We start from the raw sequence: 21,968 nt of genomic DNA on the forward strand, positions 1-21,968 counted from the left end.
TCCTTGATTCAGTTTGAAAGGCAAATGAAACAATTTTATTGCCCCAGGCACTTGGATTTCATTAGAATGAATAGTTATGTTAGTTATCGTTCATGTAGCACCTTTCAAGACCAGAACCTTCTCAAGGAGATTTAAAAGGCACATAAACTTGACTCAGATGTAATGGGATGGTTCTGCAGATGGACCTGTGTCTGCCTGCAAAACCAGGTGTAAGCAAGTAAAATTTTATTTATATACCGCCTTTCTCAGACCAAGGTGGTTTCCAACATTCCACATACAATATAAAATCACAAAAAACATAGCATTAAAACCTTATATAATAAAAACAATAAAAACCACCACTCATGCCAGCCTAACATGCTGACGAAGGGGGTGAGGAGAGAATACTTCAGGGGTCAGAGAGTCAGGGGTAAGCCTGCTCAAATAAGAGACAAGCCCCCCCAGCCACCTCTATGCTTCTACGAAACTACCTTCTGGGACTGGAAAGCCCTCTGCAACAGGTTTTACCATAAAACCTGTGCCTTTACAGTTCTTCTTAATTTTAAATTAAGTTTTTAAACTAATATAATTATTTTAAAAAACTAAGTGTAATTTTTATATTCAAAAATTTAAACATTTACGCATACAGTGCACCCTTGCCTTACCCTGGGATCCATTCCGGACACCACCACATAAGGCAAGTTCCACATGTGCTTGAGCCTCATTGAAACTAATGGGGCTTGTGCATGCGGTGTGGTATGGGTGCCACAGGCGCATGCACCACTGACTCTGTTGCACGACTTTAGTGTAAGCTGAAAGACGCGTATGGCACGCTTGCATATGGCACAGGTGCGCTGTATAAATATCTGAATAAGAGACAATGTTCCTGTTGTATGCCTTCTGGTCATTTACCATTCCTATTGCAATGAATGCTTTTCTATTGTTGTCAAAAAAGGTAAACTGTATTTTTCCTCATATATAAAAAAGTATTTTGTGTAATTTCATACAACTTATATGCAAATTTTATATGAAAAATGTGAGCAAGACTTCGTTGTTGTCATATGCCTTCAAGTAATTTCTGATTTATGGCAGCCCTAAGGTGACCATATCATGGGATTTTCTGAGCTGCAAGTATTGCACTAGCAAGAAGATAAAGGTGCTTCCATGGCTGAGAAAGGAATCGAACCCTTGTCTCCAGGGACACAGTTCAATGCTCAAATCACTATACTGACTCTTGAACAGCACTGGGTTAAGAACAACAGTAGGCTGTCACTTCCAAGCCTGTCCCACCTCACTCAGTAATTACAGGTTCTTTTCCTGGCTACTTAGTTCAGCAGATTTTTGTTTTTAAATCCCATCCCAATTAAAAGCAAATGTAATGTAGTGTAGGAGTGATGGAATTAAGGGGGAGGAGTGGCCCTCCTTTCCTCCTCTCCACCATCTGCCAGGGAATGCTGGGCTGAGAGACTGTTTGCTTGCCCTCCTTCCACCTGGGTTCCACCCATGCCTGGACTTAAGGAGGAGTCTCTCCCCCGGGCCCCCAATATAGTTTATATTGTTTTTTAGGATTGGGATGGGGGTTTGAGAATGGGGATTATTTTCTTTTTACTTGTTTTGCTCTATTAATTGTTATGTATTTTGGTTTGTTAATTTTATTATTGCTATAATTACTATGCATTTTTGTTGCTATAATTGGTATTTTTGTTATTTACCATTATTGTTAATCATTGTTTTATTTTATTATTGTTTGATGCATTGCCATGTTACATTTGTTTTTTAATTCATATTTATTGTTATTGCCTTGTATAATCCCCTCTGTTGTAAGCCGCCTGGATTCCTAGTGATTGGGTGGCATATAAATAAATCCTGTTATTATTAATTAGCTATTCCAGTTCTAGACTGGTCTGGCTGAACATACCATTCTGGTGGCCTAATGGGGGAAATGGAGGGACTTTCGATCTAAATGTTTGGGACCAATTGCCGGTACCAACCTCATCAGTGTTGGGACAAATTGCCAGTACCAACCTCCATGCATGCAGATCTTTCTGCAGGGATAACTGAATCTCTCCAGCAGATGTATTTACATTTTTTATTCTGCCAGCAATGCGGAAACCTCCACTCCACCCACTGTATCCAGCCACTTGGGATTCTCTTAAAACTCTTGCATGGTAATGGCTCCACAGATTTGTCAGTCTAAGGATTCAACTAATAATTACACAAGGATGGGGGAGTACAGTGAGAGTGTTATTTGCAGGCTAAGAGAGACAGATAAAAATGCAACAGCTTCTGTAACAACCAGTAGCTGTTTTTACTGAAAACAACTAAAGTGGTATTAATGGGTTTAATTTACTTTGATGTGTTGGAAACATACGCATTGAAATATTGTGCAAATGTTATGTTTATCTTTACAGAATTTAAAAAAAGAAGGGAAATAACCATCAAGTTATCCATGAAGAAGAAACACTTTCTGAGAGAGCCCAGAAATTTCCAGCATTTTAATCCAATTCCTGAGGAAAAGGGTGGACCGCAGAGACTGCAGGACATGACCCCATGAAGCTTGGAAATAGCATTTGACAGCTAGCCTCACCACCACATTATACAGTTGTCTGCTGAAGCTCAAACAATAGAGTTCTTTGGCTTTGTATTTTTCCTCTTAGCTTTCTTTTGTCTTCAATCCCAAGATCTTTTTGACATAGTTCTGGACATTCACATGGAGTTGAGGAGCAGTGGCAGAAAATGCTTCCACAGCCAGTGCTCGAGCAGTCTCTGAACCATTCACCATAGCCCGGTATATGGGAAGGGTGTACTTCTGCTTTCCCTGAAATGAAGCACAAAAGGACTTAGCACCTCACGATATACTTAGAAGATGCTAGGAAGTTATTTTCCAATTCCTATTATAAGATATTTCAGGCACCTATCCAGGTCTGTCCTTTCCTGCAAACAGCTTCTGCATATTTATTCAGTGTTTCGGTACACTGAAGGATGTGTGGATTGGAAAACTTCATCGAGGATGGAACTATCAATAAAGTTCCAGTACAGAAACAGCGTTCCTCTGTGTATTCAGTTGTTAGTTAGCGTAGGCAAGTGTTACTGTCACACTCATGTTCTAGTTGTGTGATTCCCACAGGCATCTCAATGGTCATTATATAAACAGAATGCTACACTACTACATTGGCCTTTGGCCTGATCTATCATACCTCTTCCTATGTTTGTATTGCCAACACTCTTCCTTCCTCCCAGCCACAAACTGGCATCAGTTTTTAATTCAGTGGAAGAAATCTGTAAGATTAGCATGCTTAGAAACCATCAATATGGAGGTAATCCAACCACAAACCTGGCTCTGAAGAAAGTTTTTCACTTTGCCAAACTCAGCCTCATGATTATTCTTTAGAAGGATCTGGCACCAACGAAGACGCAGCTCTGCATTCTCTGCTTTGGAGATTTTGGGGTATATGGTACTCATCTTCTCAATGTTCCCTTAATATGAAGAGATAGTTATGGTCAGTTCCTTCCCCAAAACATATGGTAAATTTGCCTAGCAAAATTAGGAATAACATGATCCTCCCATTGCTCCTTCTAAATAGTTATTTAGCACAGACTTGTCTCAGACTGTACCTTCTTGTACTGGGAGGGCCTTTGGATCCACTGTTACAAATTTTTAATATATACTTACACCACCATGTTAAGAGTTCTTTAAGACACAAGATTTCTGCCGGTTTGCTATTTTTTTAGTTATCACAGACATTAAAAATGCATGACTTTCTATTCCTAGAATGCATGAAAATTCTCTTACATAAAAAAGAACATCTCACTGTGCCAATCCCAAAGTCAAGTTACTTAAATGTCATATTCTGAATTCTAGTTCCTGGAATCACCCGTTTGCATCCCACTAGGCCAATATCTGTAATATTACTTTCTGTGATCACTTTTTCAGCACAGCAGAGGGAATCTCACCATCTGGCAAAGGGGATTTCTGCAAGATCTTATCCAGGAAGTAGACCAACTGGTATGTTTTCCAAGCAGATATATCTACCGCTTTAATTGCCTTCATGTCATGGTCAGAAGATGCCCAGAGCTCTGCCAGTTTCTCAGCTGGCTTCATCAGCTCCTCTCCAGGTGAAAGATCAGGAAGGTATGGGGGCCAGCCTGGAGTGTTCAGCCACCGATCAAACTCAAAACCTATATCAGGAAAAAGAGGAGAAGAACAGCTTAATAAGTAACACTGGTACTGAAAAAGCAATAGCCCATAAGCACTCTTTCAGCAATTCTTTTTATATAACAAACCACAATAATGATTATGATGATGCACCCCGGGTCCTGAAACTATATAAGAAATCTACAGATGTGAAATACTCCTGACCTGAAATGGTATCCACTCCTTGCTTCTTCAAATCTGGGAAATACTTCAGGTAGAATTCCAGAGCCTCATCAGCTGTGATGCTCTGAAACTTGAAGTGATTCACATAAGCCTGCCACAGAAAGAGATCAAGCTGAATTATGCTGTGGTCTGTATGATGCACCTATGGCACTTCAACGATCATGTTCAATCTACACCTACCTTCTTCAACCCAAACAAACAAGATTTGGTTTGCAGGGCACCACAGGTCGGGGTGATTCTTTTGTCTTCAAACAAAAATTAGATTCATTTGATGTGGCAGAATCATAGAATCCCAGATTTTAGCTGCTGGGCTAACAACCTCACTTTTAAAAAGGCACTTATGGTCTTCTTCAATAACACAAATACTTTAGGACTTGAGAAGCCAAATTCCCTTTGTTTCTGGTTAGTCAAACGTGGAAGACAAGTCTTTATTCCTTGCATTTGTTCACTGCTTTTGAAAAACAGGGATCCTTCAGGGATCCCTTAAGAACTGTATTTCCAACTGATGGCTGCATTTTCCCCAGAGAAGCACTAAATCTTAAGATGGATCAGACGGCTACTAGAGGTTTTTTTTTGTTTTGGGGGGGGGGGGGGACAAATTATATTTGTCAGATACCATGTTTCAATTCCAATTTTGTTTTAACATACACTCATATTGGGAAAAAGGTGGGATCTAAATAAAATAAATAAAGTTAAAACCAGTGCACCCAATCTACTCTCTTTGGAACTGCCTTGTGTGACAAACGCACCTTTATTGAATGACAAGGTGCACATGAGTTCTAGAAATCACATTATCTATTATCAGTGGTTGCTATAAGGACAGAAGAACCCTGCTGGATCAGACCAAAAGCCTCTTTTGTTTAAGAAGTGGTCACCTTGGCATCCGAAAGGAGTCACAAGCAAGACATGAGCACAGTAACACTTTGCAGCCCCTCTTCCCTATTAATTGGCATCCAGAGACACACTAATTCTGCTCCTAAAGGTGGTATGTACCCATTATGAGTAGTAGCCATTGATGGCCTCTTCCTCCATGGGTTTGTCCAATTCCCTTTTGAAGAGGTTGGTTTTAAAGCAGTTGTTAGTACAGAACTGTATTTTATACCTTAACTATACAACACTGTGCACTTAAGGATTATGTGAAGGAATATTTTCTTTTTATCTGTTCAGAATTTCCAACAACAAGCTTCACTGTATGATCTCTGGTTTTTATATAAGAGGCAGAGTAAACTGACTTTCTAGCCATTTTCTCCATATCATCCATATTTTATACACTGCTATTGTACTCTCCCCCACTCATCTGTTTTTCTAAACTATTACAATCTTTCTTCACAAAGGATTTATCCAACTCAATGATTTTCTGATTGCCCTTCCCAAGAGCTACAAAATTATTTCTGAAATGAGGTGATCAGGATTGTACACAGTAGTCCAGGCAGGGTGGCCAAGAAATACCTCTTGGAAGCATACACAGAAGGAGAGAGCTTCCCTGTGTTTCATGGGAAACCCAAACAAATGCAAGGTTAATGTACAGACCTGTAAGAATGCATCAAACTTGCTCTGTTCCCCAACCAAGTGGGCAAGGTAGGAGACAAAGCAGTAGCCCTTCTCATAGGGTGTTTCATTATATGTGTCCTCAGGATCAACACCTAGCAAGAAGAAATATTGACAGAAATTTACAAAAGAGCAGAAGCATCATTACAAAGAATCATTGTTATCTGTTTCTTTTTTTCATTACATTTTGATCCTGCTTTTCCATTAGGCAACTAACAAATAATTAAAAACAAATTAAGAATAAATTAGGTTTAAGATAATTAAAATACAATAACCAAAACAGTTTGAAGAGATGCATCGACACCCTTTCTAAAAGTGAGAGTGGGATCTGACTGTAATTTTGAGGGGAATTTGTGTATTCCAATCAAGAAAGCCTTTCCCCATGTGCCCATCTTGGTGATGGTATTCTCAAGTGGGCTTGTCCTGAAGATTTTAACATACAGATAGCTTCATAACAAGACAGGCAGTGCCTAAAACAGAAAAGCTCGAAGCCAATTAGGGTTTTAAGGGTTAAAATCTTCACCTTTAATTAGGCTTGGAAGGCAATTGGCAACCAGCAAAATAGTTCAACTATACAGAACTTTAATATGCCATGTGCTTTCAATCTCTTTTTCATTTGCCAGTTTTGCAAATGGTCTGCTTGGGTTGCAAACAGATGAGTGACAAGAAATAGTGACTTGCTAGAAATCCTAGATCTAAATATGATTAGATCAGTCACATCTAAGAGACAATAATAGTTTGAAAGGCCTTATCTCTCGCAAATCAAGCTCCCACAGATGCAGTGGTAAAAGTGAGGAAGGACAGTCACTTGCCTGTATGATATTTATCTCCTTTCTTCCCTATTAGTTACATGTCTGAGAAGCTCACATTTCTGAATGAAGAACCATTGATATTTATGCCTGAATCCATAGACAGCAGGCCAGCTCTCCCCAATGTGATATCCTCCAGATGTTTTGGACTACAGTTCCCACTAGGACTGATTAAGGGTTTCAAAACATCTGGAAGATATGATATAGATCATTGGTTTTCAGTCTTTGAACACACAGATGTTTTGGACTACAACTCCCAGCTAACACAGCCAATAACCCCAAAATATCTGGGGAAATAAAAGGCTAAGAAATGCTGCATTAGACCAATACAGACCTGGTTCTATTGTCACCCTGAGTTTGTTGAGAGGATGATCTTCCCCAGTGTTGTCCATATGCTGACGAAGCAAAGCCCTTCCTGTAGCGGCTTCCAAGCAGGTGTAAGCAGCACCTGATTTTACAAGACAAGCACCAGTGAAAACTTAGCTTTTAAAATTGCTATTAAATAGTTTTCATGGTACTCTGGGATCAGAAATAAGTTTCTGAAAGATAATCGGACAGAAGAATAGAACTACTCAGTACTTGCAAATCCCATAAAAATAAAACAGAACCCCCTTCACCTGGTGAATTGCACCTTGTTATTTCTCAGGATGGGAATCAATTCATATATTCAGAAGGGAGCATGGTTCTCTCCTCTCACACGGGTATATACTTTACAAATTTCCACAGAATATTGACAACATGCCCTGTGAAAATGATCTCTGACTATATAAAGTAAACCTATCAGGAAAAAGATCCCAAATACCTGCCTATAAAAGCAACCACTCAAAGGCAAATCCTGAAATGTAAAGGGGAACTGAAGAGAAAATATATACAGCACAGGGGCACCAAGAGATAACAAAAACTATATCCATTATTCTTCTGAGGGATAAGAATGATTGATTTGAAGTATGTTTTTGAAAACAATTATTTTGAAATGATAAATAGAAGAGGGAGGACACCTGGTTTAAAGGTAAGCTAGTGCCTACCACCTGGAGGCATCCAGAGAAGGAATTATGCTTTCTTAATGAGAAAAGGGGAGGTCTAGTGTGTGACCAGACAGAAGATACAGCTTTCTTAATATTGTTGTTTTTTCTAGTGATCAGTGCCTTCTCATTATGTGGCCAAAGTACGATAGTCTCAATTTGATCATCTTTGCTTCCAAGGAGAGCCCTGGTCTGATCTGTTCAAGAATCCATTAGTTTGTCTTCTTGGCTGTCCATGGCCTCCTAAGTACTCTTCTCTAGAACCACATTTCAAATGAGTTGATTTTCTTTCTGTCCGCTTCCTTCACTGTACAGCTCTCGCATCCGTACATGGTAATGGGAATACAATGGCCTGAATGATTCTGACTTTAGTGCTCAGTTGTATGTCTTTGCTCTTCAGTATCTTTTCCAATTCTTTCATAGCTGCCCTTCCCATTCCCAGTCTTCCTCTTATTTCTTGACTACAGTCTCCATTCTGGTCAATGTTTGATCCTAGATATGGGAATTCTTTAACTGTTTCAATTTCCTCATTGTCTAGATTGAATTTGTGTATTTCTGCTGTGGTCATTATTTTTTTATGTTCAGCATCAGACCTGCCTTTGCACTTTCATCTTTGACCTTCCTTATTAACTGTTCCAATACCTGAATATCTTCTGCTAACATTATGGTGTCATCTGCATATCTTGTTAATGTTGCCTACTATCTTCACCCCTCCTTTTTCAGGATGCATCCATGTCTTACCCCTTTGCCTATTGGGAACCATTCTGTTTCCCCTGAATTCTGTTCTGACCATGGTCTCTTGTTGCCAAAAATGCTGGAAAATGGGGAGGGAACCATGAAACAGTAAGTGGCCTCTTCTGTTTTTGAAAACAATTATTTTGAAATGATAAATAGAAGAGGGAGGGCACCTGGTTTAAAGGTAAGCTAGTGCCTACCACCTGGAGGCATCCAGAGAAGGAATTATGCTTTCTTAATGAGAAAAGGGGAGGTCTAGTGTGTGACCAGACAGAAGATACAGCTTTGCGGAACCACATACAGCTGCATTTTACCCACTCCTGCCCCAAATAGCCTAGTCAGGGCTACACATGCTCGGCATCCCCAGAATGTCTGCTGGGGAAAAGAGTAAGAGGTTGGGAAGAGGAGAAAGGATAGACTCCAGAGCTTGAACTACAGTTTCCAGAATTCTCCTACTTCTAGAGACAGCTGGAATGACAGGCCAGAAACAAACTCACTTTCTCAGATTCCTCCAGAAGTCTTTCAGAAAAAGGAATTCTGTAGTTTGTAGTCCCCAAACAAAAACTTTTCAAGCTCTCAAGGTGAAATTAGTGTCCTAAACAGCAGCAATTCATATAGTAGTGTTTTGTTGCAGGCCACATTGCCCTGTTGCTATGAATCCCAGTAAGAACATCAAATTGGTCAACCATGATGGGCAACTTACCATACAGTTCTGTGGTGATCCTCCTTTGTGCATACATGGTGAAGCCTTCATTCAGCCAGAACTCCCCCCAATGGGCATTGGTGACTAGATTCCCAAACCAGCTGTGCGAGATCTCATGGATGATGACATCTGCCAGGGAACGATCACCAGCCAAGAGGCATGGGGTCACAAAGGTGATACAGGGGTTCTCCATCCCCCCAAAAGGAAATGAGGGGGGCATAAACAGAACATCATACCTGTTGAAAGCAAATCCTATCAATAAGAAAGCAACTTTTGTTGCAAGAATCTGCTTCTAATATGTCACCCACATGTAATGTGGCAGTCACATTCCTTTAAGATAATATCCTGCTGTTACTGCCCACACTACTTAATCACTTTTTAATTGTCCAAATTTACCCTATCTGAGTGGTAGATTTCCATTGGCAAGAGTTAGTAGGAAAGCTGTCTTATATCAAATGAACCTATCTGCCCATCTCACTGAGTACTGTTATTCAAACTTGCACAAGGGCTGTAGTAGTGGCTTTTATCCATTTTGTTTCTTTATTTTTTAAATTTAAAAATACTAGGCATTGAACCTGGGACTTTCTGAATGCAAAGCTCCCAGAATCCTCCTGAACAGGATGGCCAATGACCATGCTACTCAGCAAATTCTGAAAACTAGTGAAAAAACATCCCCCCCCCAGATCAGTCTTTCTTAGCCCTAACCAGACATAGGACTAGGATTATACCTGGGGTCCTTTCACATTACACTTATAGCACTATGATTCCACTTTAATTGCTGTATCAAATTCCTATGGAATTCTTATGTAATTGCAATTAAGAGAGAGGTATTTAAAATTCTCAGCCAGACAGCTTTAATGCTTCAACAGACTACAAAGTCCAGGGCTCCATAGGATGCAGCCATGGCAATTAAAGTGCTATAATTATGTAACGTGAAAGGATGCCTAGAATCATCTTCATGAAAAATATGTACTCAGTGATGGACTCTCCTGATTCGGTTGAGCTGGCTTAAGGAAACGATCCTGGAACATCTCTGTAAACATGGGATTACTGTGTAGAAGTGTGTGTCTATGCATACATGTGGAGTCCCCTAATGAGGAATCTTTCCTGTTTCATAGCAAGAGTAACTGGTTCTGCAACAGGAGTACCTTTCCCAGACATATGGTCCAAAAAGCTTCTCTCCAGTAGTAAGAAACTCTTCAATCACACCATCATATTCTTTTTTTGCAGCCTCAATCAGGCAGGGCTCAGCCCATACATGACTCCTAGCAAAAAGAAAACAAAATTAACAGAAGACTGTAAAATGTGCTAACTAACCAACCTTAGCTTGTAAAGAGTCACTTGCATGCTGACCAATAAAAACACAGTATTAGATATGAATACACAGAATCAAATTAACAGTTAGAAGGTTCTCCTTTCTTATACCATTTTTTAGCTGAAGATTTTAGCCACAAAATATATATATGTTAAACTGAACAAACGAATTAAAATTTATTAATAACAGCTTGTCCAGACAGGTAGGAGAATAGATACTGAAATTTTAACTACACCTTTACAGCAAAGATATCTGGATAACAATGAAGGGCCTATGGAATCTAAACATGCACCCTGTACCCTCCCGAATGTTGAAGCAGCTAAGAAACAAATAAGACTGTTCTCAGTAGTGCTGCTAGACATAGATAAAAATATCACTTAAAGATGTTTGCTCAGCTAGAGACTGCTTATCGTCTCCTCTTCTCAGATTCATTCCAGGTTCCAGATCTTAAACATGTCTTGTCTTACACCAGCCAGCATCCTGTTAGTGACACTGTTGCAGTGTATCTTCAAGTCGTTTCTGACTTACATTAACCCTAAGGCAAATCTTTCGAAGGGTCTTCTCAGCAAGATTTCATAGAATCATAGAATCGTAGAGTTGGAAGAGACCACAAGGGCCATCCAGTCCAACCCCCTACCATGCAGGAAATCCAAATCAAAGCATCCCCGACAGATGGCGATCCAGCCTCTGCTTAAAGGCTTCCAAAGAAGGAGACTCCACTACACTCCGAGGGAGTTTGTTCCACTGTCAAACAGCCCTATGATTCTATGACCTTGTCATTTCTTTGTTTCTCTTTTTTTCAAAACTACAGGGGAGCAAGAGGCTGTTCCCACTGCCCTGTCATACACTCTCCCTATCCCTGTCCATTTAATGGCCACAGCAGAAGCCCCAGGAGCTTGGCTGCCATGGGCAGGGGAGGTGGGGAAAGAGTGACTGTCATGGATTTGCACACTCAGTGTGATTACATTCTCTGCTTGCCACCTAAGAACTCGGCTGTTATTTTCATTTAAATTTGGATATGTTTAACTATGGTACAGTTTTGTTTTGTTGTTGTTGTTTTTTTGTAGTGCTTACAATAAGTCACTGAATTTTTATTTTCTTCCACAAGCGCTGAATATGTCTAGTTGGACTCAGAAATCAGTTTGGTGGTTCACTTTTATCCATGCAACAGCCTCTTACCTAGGTCCCACTTTAGCTGAAACAATGTCACCAACAACCAAGGCAATCAAATAGGATGGAATGGGCTGAGGCATCTTGAAGAAGAAAGTGTTGTCCTTCTGCTTTTCTTGTGTAATTGCACTCATCACAGCTGTGAAACCATCAGGTACCTAACAGCAAAGGAAGAAATGACCATTGTGGAGAAGAGAGATGGATCTTGCCTTGCCTTATGAAGAGAGCCCAACCACTTTCATCTGATAGCATTTTGATTTCCCCCTCAATGTAACATAACAAAGAAAGCAATATAGTATCATCTATATATAAATCCCATCTAGTATAGCCAATGGTTATGGCTTAAGAGTCTACCATTAAAACAGAATACAAGTAGTCTCTCCAATATCTGCAGAAGACTAAAGGTATGTTGCAGATACTGGACAGAATACTTGTATTTTGTTTTAATGATAGGCCCATAATCACTGGGATGTATGGCAGTTGTCTAAAATATCTGGAGGATAATTTGTGTGTACAAGAAAATATAATGGAGTGAAGAATCCGTGGCCTTTCAGATTATGAACTACAGCTCCCATGAAGCCCTGTCACTGGCCTATTAGGCTGGAGTTTATCTGAGCTGGAGTCCAACCAAATCTAAAAGGTTGTAAAATTATAGATATACCTTAGTCAATGAAATAGATATGAACTTGATTGCTACTTCTTTAACAGAAAATTTAGTAAGAGAGGCAGAAATACAGTAATATGAAAAGAACAGGGATAGGTTCCTACACCACAAAAAAGAACATATAGCTAGAACAGACAATGGTGGACCATGACATATTTTAGACTCTGCCTCCCTCTGGCTCCTTCAGGACTGATAGGAGTTGCTTGCCAAAAACATCAGGAAGGTCACAATTGCTCATCCCTCTTTTATTTCAGCGAAGATTCTAATTGACCATTTATGTTGCAACATAAGCTCAGCAACTCTGCAGTCTGTGTTGGGACAAGAGAACCTCCAAAGATCATTTGGATGCCATCCTGAATTCCAGGTTTAACAAAAGGCAGGATATAACAATGGTAAAGAAATGCAGGGAAATTTTTCCTTCAAGCAATGCTAAACTGATGACATTTTTCCTCCTTCCTTTCTACAAGTCAACTTATGGGATTTGTACAAGATACAAGTATCACAGAGATACAAAATAAACATGCAAGACCTCCTGAGGTATTCTAACTCCCCCATGTCAGTAGCATCATATGAGTTGGATTTTAACATGGTTTAAGAATGTAGAGGAAGACTTCCATGTCTTGATGAAACTTTTGCAAAAAGGAGTGAGTGTGCTAATGTATAATTACCTGTTCTGTTCCATTACAGTTAGAACATAGCTTACCTTTATAACAGCCGAGAATGTACTTTTAACTGCAGGGGTGTCAAAGCAAGGGAAAAAGGACCTATTCAGGACAGCCTGGCCTTGAGTATACATATAGGGCCTCTGCTTCCCTGCTGTCTGCTCAGGAGTAAGCCAACACACCTGACAAAAAGACAGAAAAACAGCCTTCCATGAGCAATTGGAAATTTTACCTGGATTTCTGCAGAATATGTATTCTTGACAGCTGGGGTGTGAAAGCCAGGAAACAAGGACCTGTTGAGTACAGGAAAGCCAGATGTGTAAAGAAACGGTTTCTCCTTCTGGGCTGTTTGATAAGAATCCAGACAGGATATCTATAAGAGCAGGGATAGGATCAAACTGTCAGGCTTTGGTTCTTTGGTTCTCCTCTAGTTTCTAATTACATTAACCAACAACAAAAGTAGATGTTTATCAGGCCTAGCAGTCACTTGATGCAAGCCAGGGGCAGCCTAGTTTCACCTATGATGCCTGGAAGGAACTGGGAGTTTCAGGAGAAATGGCCTAAAGGAAATCAGTTTATCTCTACATCAAGCAATAAGCATTGTTTTGCATGCTGCATACACAAATGCTGTAGACAGCACAAACAACACTGGGATTATCTGATATGTAGGACAGCAAATTCTGTACTTTTAGTTTTTCCAGACAATTGTTATTCCCCCCCCCCCAAAAAAAAAATAACAGTGGCAGTTAATTCAGCATGTGCACAGTGAGTTAACAAGAGTTGTTGTTATGTGTCTTCAAGCTGACTCTGGCTACATCTGCACTGTAGACATAATACAGTTTGACACCACTTTAACTGCCAAGGCTCAATGCTATGGAATTCTGATAACTGTAGTTTTGTGAGGCAATCTTCTCTCTCAGACAGCTCTGAGAGACCACAACCAACTACAATTACTGAATTACGTTATCACTGAGCCATGGAAATTAAAGTGGTGTCAAACTGGATTATTTCTGCAGCTACTGATTTATGGCGAGTTTTCTCAGAAAGATTTATCGAGAAGTTTGCCATCACCTTCCTGTTAGGCTGAGAGAGTATGACTTGTCAAAGTTCACACAGGCCTGTTACAGACTGCCAAAATAAAGCTGGTTCGGGTCTCTTTGGAGGTATACTATTTAAATGATGCATGGGTCCTAAGAGTCCGGAGGTCACACCAAAGCCACACTCCATCTCTAAGCACTGCTTTACTGCAGCTTCCGGATTCTTAGGATGCATGCATCATTTAAATAGCATACCTCCAAAGAGACCCGAAGCAGCTTTATTTTGGCAGTCTGTAACAGGCCATTGTGTGTTTTCATGGCTAAACAGAGATTTGAACTCTCTTACCACTACACCATGCTGGCTGGCTCTTCACACTACACTAGCTCCACAATGAGTACTCTGTACATTAAGCTGCAAAGGTCCTTTAGATGTCACAGTAAAGGATGGGGGAAAAAATCTTCCCCTGCTTTCCTACAAATAGGTTTAGACTCAGTTCTGCTGTAACTTTGATGGGGGGGGGGGGGGGTTATGAAAATAGGGGACTTGGAAATATTTTTAGCAGAAGCTTGACCCAGCTAACGTACTTTGTTTGGTGCTGCTTTTGCAACACTTAAGCCAATAACTGCCTAAGGAAATACAAGCTGATATATGTCAGGATATAATAAGACAACATGCAAGATCTCTTTAGGTATTTTAATTCCCCCATGTCAGGAGCACCATATGAGCAGAGGAAAGGGTGAGTGTGTTACCTCCATATCACCTCCAGCAAAACTCGGGGGGGGGGGACCTTTGGGAGTACATCTCCCAGAATTTTCTAGTCAGCACCTTTGGTCAAGCTCTGATCCTCCTACCATAAAATGACATATAAGCTTTTCTGCTTGTATACACTCTCCTGCATGATTTAGAGCACAAGTAAGCAACTTTGGGGAGCATGTTTGGTGTAGTGGTTTGAGAGTTGGACTATGACTCAGATCAGGGTTTGAATCCCATCTTGGCCAAGAAAACATGAAGGTAAGAGCAAATCTCCTCTCAACCTTTCCTACAAAAGAAAACCCAGTCATAATTTAGGTTCACCATAAGTCAGAAACAAGCTGATGGCACACAACAAGAAACAACTTTGGTTGTAATCCTAGATATGCCTTTGGATCACAATTCCCATAATTCCATGTGATTAATTATGCAGGCAAGGGCTGATGATTAAGTGTAGGCCAAAGACAGCTGGAGACGCACAGTTGTCCACCACTTTCAAGGTTTTAAGTACAGTGCTAAAAGCAACCATGATGGGGATTAAGCAAGTGTCTTAACCATTTTGCTCTGTCCCTTTCTTGATCAAAAATGTTCCTTTCCCTCCAAGGGTGTGTGTGCCCTTGGTATCCACTGGGGTTTGGTTCCAGGACATTCTCCCCCCTGTGGATACCAAAATCCATGAATGCTCAAGTCTCACTGAATACAATAGCATAGTAAAATGATTACTCTAATATAAAATGGCAAAATCAAGGGTTGCTTTTTGGAGTGTGTGTGTGTAATCTGTGGATACAGAAGGATGACTGTATTTCTACATATGGGACAAACATCACAGGGGTATAAAACAAATTAAGGGAGAAGATTGATTCAGATTGGGTAAATGGTACAGGGGAAAGGATTACAATTTTTCCCCCTGAATGGCACAGCATAGACAGCATTCCTTCCACCACCAACCTGATGGCTCCAACAGGAGATTCTGGAGTTTATCAGACAGGGGAAATTGGAAGTATAATCCAATGGCAATCCGAATGCAATCATGGGATTTAACGTTATTGTGTAATAGACTACTACATGCAATTTAGGGCAATGGGAAGTCAGTCCGAACGCAACCATGGGGTTTCACGCTATTGTGGGATAGACTACTACATGCAATTTCGGGCAATGGCAAGCTATTTTCAGGCAATGGGAAGTCAGTTCAAATGCAATTTGAATTCATGTAAATTTGCTGAACTAGCGAATTCAAGTGAATGCATTCTGGCCCCACATTCTTTTCATTCGAAATTAAGAGAAATTCTTTCCATGTGATAAATTCCCATGAGACTGAATTCCCACATCACATCCCAGCATTCCAAAAACTAGAGAAAGGCTGGGCAGAAGGAGGCAGAATGCAAGCTTGCTTGAGGGATTTGAAAAAACTAGAGGTATAGCCTAACCTTGTACAATTCACAGAATTGAACCTGATTAGCCATCTCCTTCTGGATGGGTGAGAATAAACACATCACCCCTGAAGCTATGATAAAATTGTAGGTTTATGAGTGATGTGTGTGTGTGTGTGTATGAGAGAGAGAGAGAAATTATTCGCAGAAGTTACTTTTACTTGCTCAAGTACCAGGCAGGCAGTGTGCTCAGGCAGTTGTATTATGCAGCCTGCTTGGTAGTCTTCTGCTTTGCCACTAACTGCATGGGCTTGAGGCCAGTACATTACAAATTTTCCTTCCACTGATGTAACTAAACTGGCATTCCTTGACTCATATGGTGATATGAACTCCATTACTACAGACTGAAGATGCCGGGCATTTTATTAAAAGGCCAGCCAACTTCCATGATGAGTGAACCAGAACTTGGAATAGTTGCTCTATGATGATGATGATGATGATGACAACAACTACTACTACTACTACAGTTACCAGAATCCTCTGGTCAGCATGCCCTCTGGAACATGGGGAGTTTTAATCAAAAAAGTAACATCTCCGAGCTCTGGAATGAAATGATGTAATAATATGTGTTGCCCTTTAAATAAAGCATTGACTGATCTGGCCATCTGTAAAACTAGAAAAGTCAGGGAGAAGGTAGGGCAGAAGGAATAAGAATTCAAAGTCACTTTAGGGACTTAGCCATGCACCCTTCTAAAGAAGCCTTTTCAGCAGAAACTCCATGTTGCAAAATACAATCCAGGGAAATCGCTTAAGCATCAGTGTTATAATTGGGAGGTCCTCCAATTCAGTGGTAAAAACTCCCAGATCCAATCCCTTTATACAGCATTTCCATTTTATAAGCATGCCAGAACTGGAAAAGCTATCTTCTGCCCAAAGCCTCAAAGAGCTGTAGCCTGGCTAGCCTGTTTGTACTGTACTAGAGTTGCCATCATCCCCAGCCAACATAGCTAATAATCACAATGAGGTTGAGAGGTTTTACACAAAGAAACAAGCTTCATTTATACAGTGGTCCCCCGGGTTACGAAATTAATTCGTTCCGCTGCCCTTTTCGTAACCCGGAAGACTTTCGCAAGCCGAATTGCCATAGGCGCTAATGGGGAAAAGCCGCGATTTGGTGCGAAATAGCGCCGAAAAGCACCAAAAGTTTTTTCGTAACCCGAAAAAACTTTCGTAACGCGGAACAGTTTTTTTAAATAAATTTATTTCGTAACCCGGAAATTTCGTATCCTGGCGCATTCGTATCCCGGGGTACCACTGTATACCGCTTCATACCACCTAAGCAGTGTCTAAGCGGTTTACAACTGTAAGCTAATTTGCCCTCAACAATCTGGGTACTCATTTTAGTGACCTTGGAAGGATGCAAGCCTGAGTCGAGCTTGAGCCCTTTTGCTGGTCTTGAACTCACAACCTTATGGTTTTGAGTGAGTGGCTGCAGTACAGGCATTTAAACACTTCTCACCAGGGCTCCTCTAGTACAAAGTGTCTCAAGAGCACCAGGTTGCCTACCTCTAGAATGACCAGTATTGAAAGACAGAACAGCGATTCATTCAGTATAATGCTGCCTCACACTCAATTGTTGTTTGAGTTCTTACTAGGGTAGGTGTGAGTATAGGATGACAACATTAGTTTGATTGACTGCAAATGACTCTGGGCTTTCCAAATCTTATATATTTAAAATAAAAACACTAAACTGGCTGGGGAAGCAAAGGGCTTGTGGATGCCTCTTTGAGCCCTCAAAATGAAGGATCAAGTGTGAAAGTCCAAGTGAGACCACACTCCTCTGCTTTTGCTCTTCCTTTTCAACAGCAAAAACAGTATCTCACAAAGGATATTTCTGTAAGACCAGATTAATGGAGAATGTGCAGACACATCAAATGACAAAGCTACAAAGAAAAAGGGCAAGAATGAGAAGCACAAGCTTATATTAGTTTACACATTGTAAACCACTTAGATACTATGTAGCACCTTTGAGTCTAACTGAATTGGCAGCATGAGCTTTTGTACTTCCTCAGATGCTTTTGGTGGAGTGGAAGCCAGGGACAGGCATATAAATGCCATAGCTGTGTGAGAATGTCAATTCAAATTGAGAATCCTTTGGGTATGGAAATGAAGTAGCAAGTTCAGTTTTAACATGGTCCTTTGTGGACAAAGACATAGCCATTGGATATGAAAATGAGATGGTAAGGACCAGTTTGGCATTGGAAACTGATCTGTAGGTGGGGAGAATATTTGACTGTAGGACGCCCCCATGAGGATGGGGTCAGATATGTTGAAATCTGTGTAGTGAGCCAGGAAGCCATTTTCCCTGTTCAATCTATTGCTGAGGAAAAGTAGTTTATGGATGAATTCCAATTCTGCTGTACTCTGGAAAAGAAACAGTGGAATTGGAATTCATTCATAAACTACAGTCCCTCAGAAATGGACTGAACGGGGGCAATGGCTTCCTGGCTCACTACACAGATTTCAACACTATCTAACCCCATCCTCCTACACTCATCAGTTCTCTCCACCTGCAGGCTAGCTTCCAAGGCCAAACTGGTCTTACCATCTCAATTCCATATCCAATGGCTATGTCTTTGTCCACAAACGACCATCAACCATAGTTAAAACTGGACTTGCTATTTCATTGCCATATCCAAAGGAGTTTGAATTTGAATTGACATTCTCACACACCTATGGCATATATATATCTATCCCTGGCTTCCACTTCATCAAAAGCATCTGAGGAAGTAGACTGAAGTCTACAAAAGCTCATGCTGCCAACTTCTTTCTTTCAATTAGTCTCAAAGATGCTACACGAACTCTCTACATACTGATTCTACAGATTAACACAGCTATTTTCTACCACTTTGAGACTACCTAGTTCAATATGAAGTGGTATAGAAATGTAAATGCTATTGCTATATGTCTTTTGGGTTTCCTTGTCTGCTAGAGCCTTTCAAAAAGTTGTCTTCAAGTCTTTTCCAATTTATGGTGGGTCTACAATGGGTTTTTTTAAAGCAAGATTTGTTCAGAGGGGGTTTGCCATTGCCATCCTTTGAGGCTGAGAGAATGTGACTTGTCTAAGGTGGGTTTACATGGCCGAGCTGGGATTTGAACCCTGGTCTCTGGAGTACTAGTCCAATGCTCAAACCACTACACCACACTGGCTTCTCTCAAAACAGAGAAAATTTAACAAAAGCAGGATGCAGCATTACAAGCAGACAAAGGGAAAGAGCATCAGTGAACAAGAGAAGCTCAAGTGTGTAGAGAACAGATTCTTGCTGAAAAGCAATGAAAATAAAAAGCACTCCAGTAATGAAGGCAGCACTCCTGAAGATGTATACAGTGTCTTCCTCGTGAACAACAAAAGTGGCTGGAAGAAGCTCCCAGGCCAGGAAGGCTGAATTCCTGAGCATGTGCAGAAAGCCCTTCCCTTCATGAGACAGATACCACAATCACTCTTCCAACCACAAATCTTTAAGGAAGTAGGTGTGTGGATGTTGGGGAAGGACTTTCAGTTCAAAGGGCACACAGTTTGAACCTTGAAAATGTATCCAGGCGCCAGCGTGGCATAGTGGTTTGACTGTTGGACCGTGAATCTGGAGATCAGGATTCGATTCCCTGGGTGGCCTCAAGGAAATCACACTCTCAGTCTCAGGGGAAGACTGCCAAACCCCCTTGGAAGAAACTTGCCAAGAAAACCCCATGGTAGGTTTGCCTTAAGGTCACCATAAATCTGAAATGACTTGAAGGCACACAACACATACACACACACACACACACAAGCCGTGACAGCCAGTGTGGCGCAGTGACTGGACTGTGAATGTGAAGACCAGGGTTCAATTCTGTGCTTGGCCATGGAAACCCACTGCATGACCTTGGGCAAGTCACACTCTCTCAGCCTCAGGGGAAGGTAATGCCAAACCTCCTCTGAAGAAACTTGACAAGAAAACCCCATGATAAGAGAAGCCATAAGGTTGGAAACAACTTGAAGGCACAACAACCACAGCCACGTGGGCCATGTGGTAAAGTACAACAACCTCCAGAATCCACCCAACCAAGTGATCCCTCTATGGGGGCAATCCAAATGCCCCAAATACATGGTGGACACCATATACTTTGGTGCATTTGGGTTGGCCCCATAAAGGACACCATGGATTTGGTGCATCTGGGTTGGCCCCCTAAAGGGCACCATGGATTTGGTGCATCTGGGTTGGCCCCATAAAGGACACCATGGGTTTGGTGCATTTGGATTGGCTCCATAAAAGGCTCACCCGGTTGAGTGGATTCAGGAGGTTGTTGTACTTTGAACCTTGAGCACTTCTTCTCTGCCTCCTCCAAGACTGCAGCCAGGAAAGCCAAAGGAAAACCACCTTGGATCCCACTTTGGGTCAAACGGTGGATCTATAAGTGCCATGGATCCAGGGAGTGGACCGGGCGTCCTCCTTTCACACCCTCCGCTTTCCGCCCTTTTGCTCAGGAACGATCCCAACAAAGGCCCCCTCCCTTTGGAGCAGTACTCCCTAAACAGCGGTGCCCTTTAAGAGGTTTCGGACTTCAGCTCCCAGAAGCCTCTGCCATGTTAGTCAATAGTCAGGGATTCTGGGAGATGAAGTCTAAAATGATAGATCCCTTGAAGAACACAGTTTGAGGGAACCACTGCTGAGTCTGGAAGATGGGCTGCATCCACACTGGGGAAAGGACTCCCTTTGGCACTTGTCTGTCTCAAGGCTATGGAATTCTGGGAGTTGGAGTTTGTTGTGGGGTCCAGAGCGGAGCCTTGAGCCAGACAAGTGCCAATCCGAGTCCCTTCTCCATGCAGCCACGGCTTTATACCTCCTTGAGGAGTGTTTTGTAACTCTGCTTTAGCCCCGTCCTCCATTTGGAATGGCAGGGCGAGCATCCTTCGAGGGGCCTCCTCCTCCTCCTCCTCCTCCTCCTCCTCCTCCTCCACTCACCCCAGGCCCCTCTCCGCCTCGGTAGGCCACCTCCACCACCAGGGAGTCCCCCGCGGCCACCGGTTCGGGCAAAGCCAGGCTCAGGGCGGAGCCGTAGCTGGCGAAGGGGGCCTCCTGGAAGGCGAGGGGGCTCCCTCCTGATGCTGCTCCTCCTCCTCCAGAAGGGATGGAGGCTCCCTCCACTTCCAGGCTGGAATGGGAGTCCAGGAGGAGCTGGCTGGCTTGGTCCTTTAAGCAGGTCAGCTCCAGCCGGACCGAGCCTCGTAAAGACCCAGAGCCGGCCCTGGGCCCGAACTCCACGCGGAGGTCCAGGTGGAGGTGGCGGAGCTGGAAGGAGTCCGCGCTGCACGCCGAGGCCGGGTCCCGGCGCCCCGACGCCGCCATTTTGAGGCCTCTGAGGGGAGGCTTAAGACTGAGGAGGACGGTCTAGGAGACAACGACGAGGCCGAAGGGCTTCTTGGCTAAAAGGCCCAGCCTTCCTCAGGCGGAGCCACCATTGAAGCCAACCCAAGGGCCAAGGCCTTCCCATATTTCCCGCACTACACTCTTCTAGTGCTGCTCTTCCACTTTTATTGCCTCCCGTTGCATTCTGGGGTTTGTAGTTCAACGAGGCCTAAAAGCTCCCTGGCTGAGGATTCTAAACGCCCTCTCCTTAAACTGCAAGTCCCAGAATGCAACAGGAAGCAGCCAGATCAGTTAAAGTGGAATAGCAGAGCTATAAGAGTGTAGTGTGGTAATCTAGTCAGTCTGCTCGAGGGATTTCTTGGTTGCCCTTGAACCCTGGGCTTTCTCCTCATGGCAGTTGTGAGGGACAGTAGCCACCTG

The 21,968-nt window shown here is 42.1% G+C and overlaps 1 protein-coding gene across 3 annotated transcripts; it reads right to left on the reverse strand.

The window, feature by feature from the left end:
• Window positions 1–160: 160 nt before the first annotated feature.
• On the reverse strand, window positions 161–21,677 carry RNPEP (arginyl aminopeptidase). 3 transcript variants are annotated; one of them, XM_089514286.1, is made up of 11 exons: window positions 21,144–21,671; window positions 13,218–13,358; window positions 11,669–11,817; window positions 10,323–10,439; window positions 9,175–9,410; window positions 7,049–7,162; window positions 5,888–6,000; window positions 4,340–4,448; window positions 3,934–4,158; window positions 3,314–3,456; window positions 161–2,797 (listed from the first exon to the last, which is right to left on the reverse strand). In XM_089514286.1, exons 1-11 carry the CDS (start codon window positions 21,525–21,527, stop codon window positions 2,633–2,635), a joined length of 1,896 nt encoding a protein of 631 aa, XP_089370412.1. In that variant the 5' UTR covers window positions 21,528–21,671; the 3' UTR covers window positions 161–2,632. The 3 variants fall into 3 exon arrangements, with proteins under 3 accessions (XP_089370412.1, XP_089370410.1, XP_089370413.1); XM_089514284.1 differs by lacking the exon at window positions 13,218–13,358 and adding an exon at window positions 13,027–13,167 and having other exon boundaries at window positions 21,144–21,670; XM_089514287.1 differs by lacking the exons at window positions 161–2,797; window positions 13,218–13,358 and adding an exon at window positions 13,027–13,167 and having other exon boundaries at window positions 3,340–3,456; window positions 4,013–4,158; window positions 21,144–21,677.
• Window positions 21,678–21,968: the final 291 nt, after the last annotated feature.

The sequence above is a fragment of the Sceloporus occidentalis genome, unplaced genomic scaffold, assembly GCF_023333645.1.
Source record: "Sceloporus occidentalis isolate IW3139 unplaced genomic scaffold, rSceOcc1.0.p SCAF_3, whole genome shotgun sequence".
Lineage (NCBI taxonomy): Eukaryota > Metazoa > Chordata > Lepidosauria > Squamata > Phrynosomatidae > Sceloporus > Sceloporus occidentalis.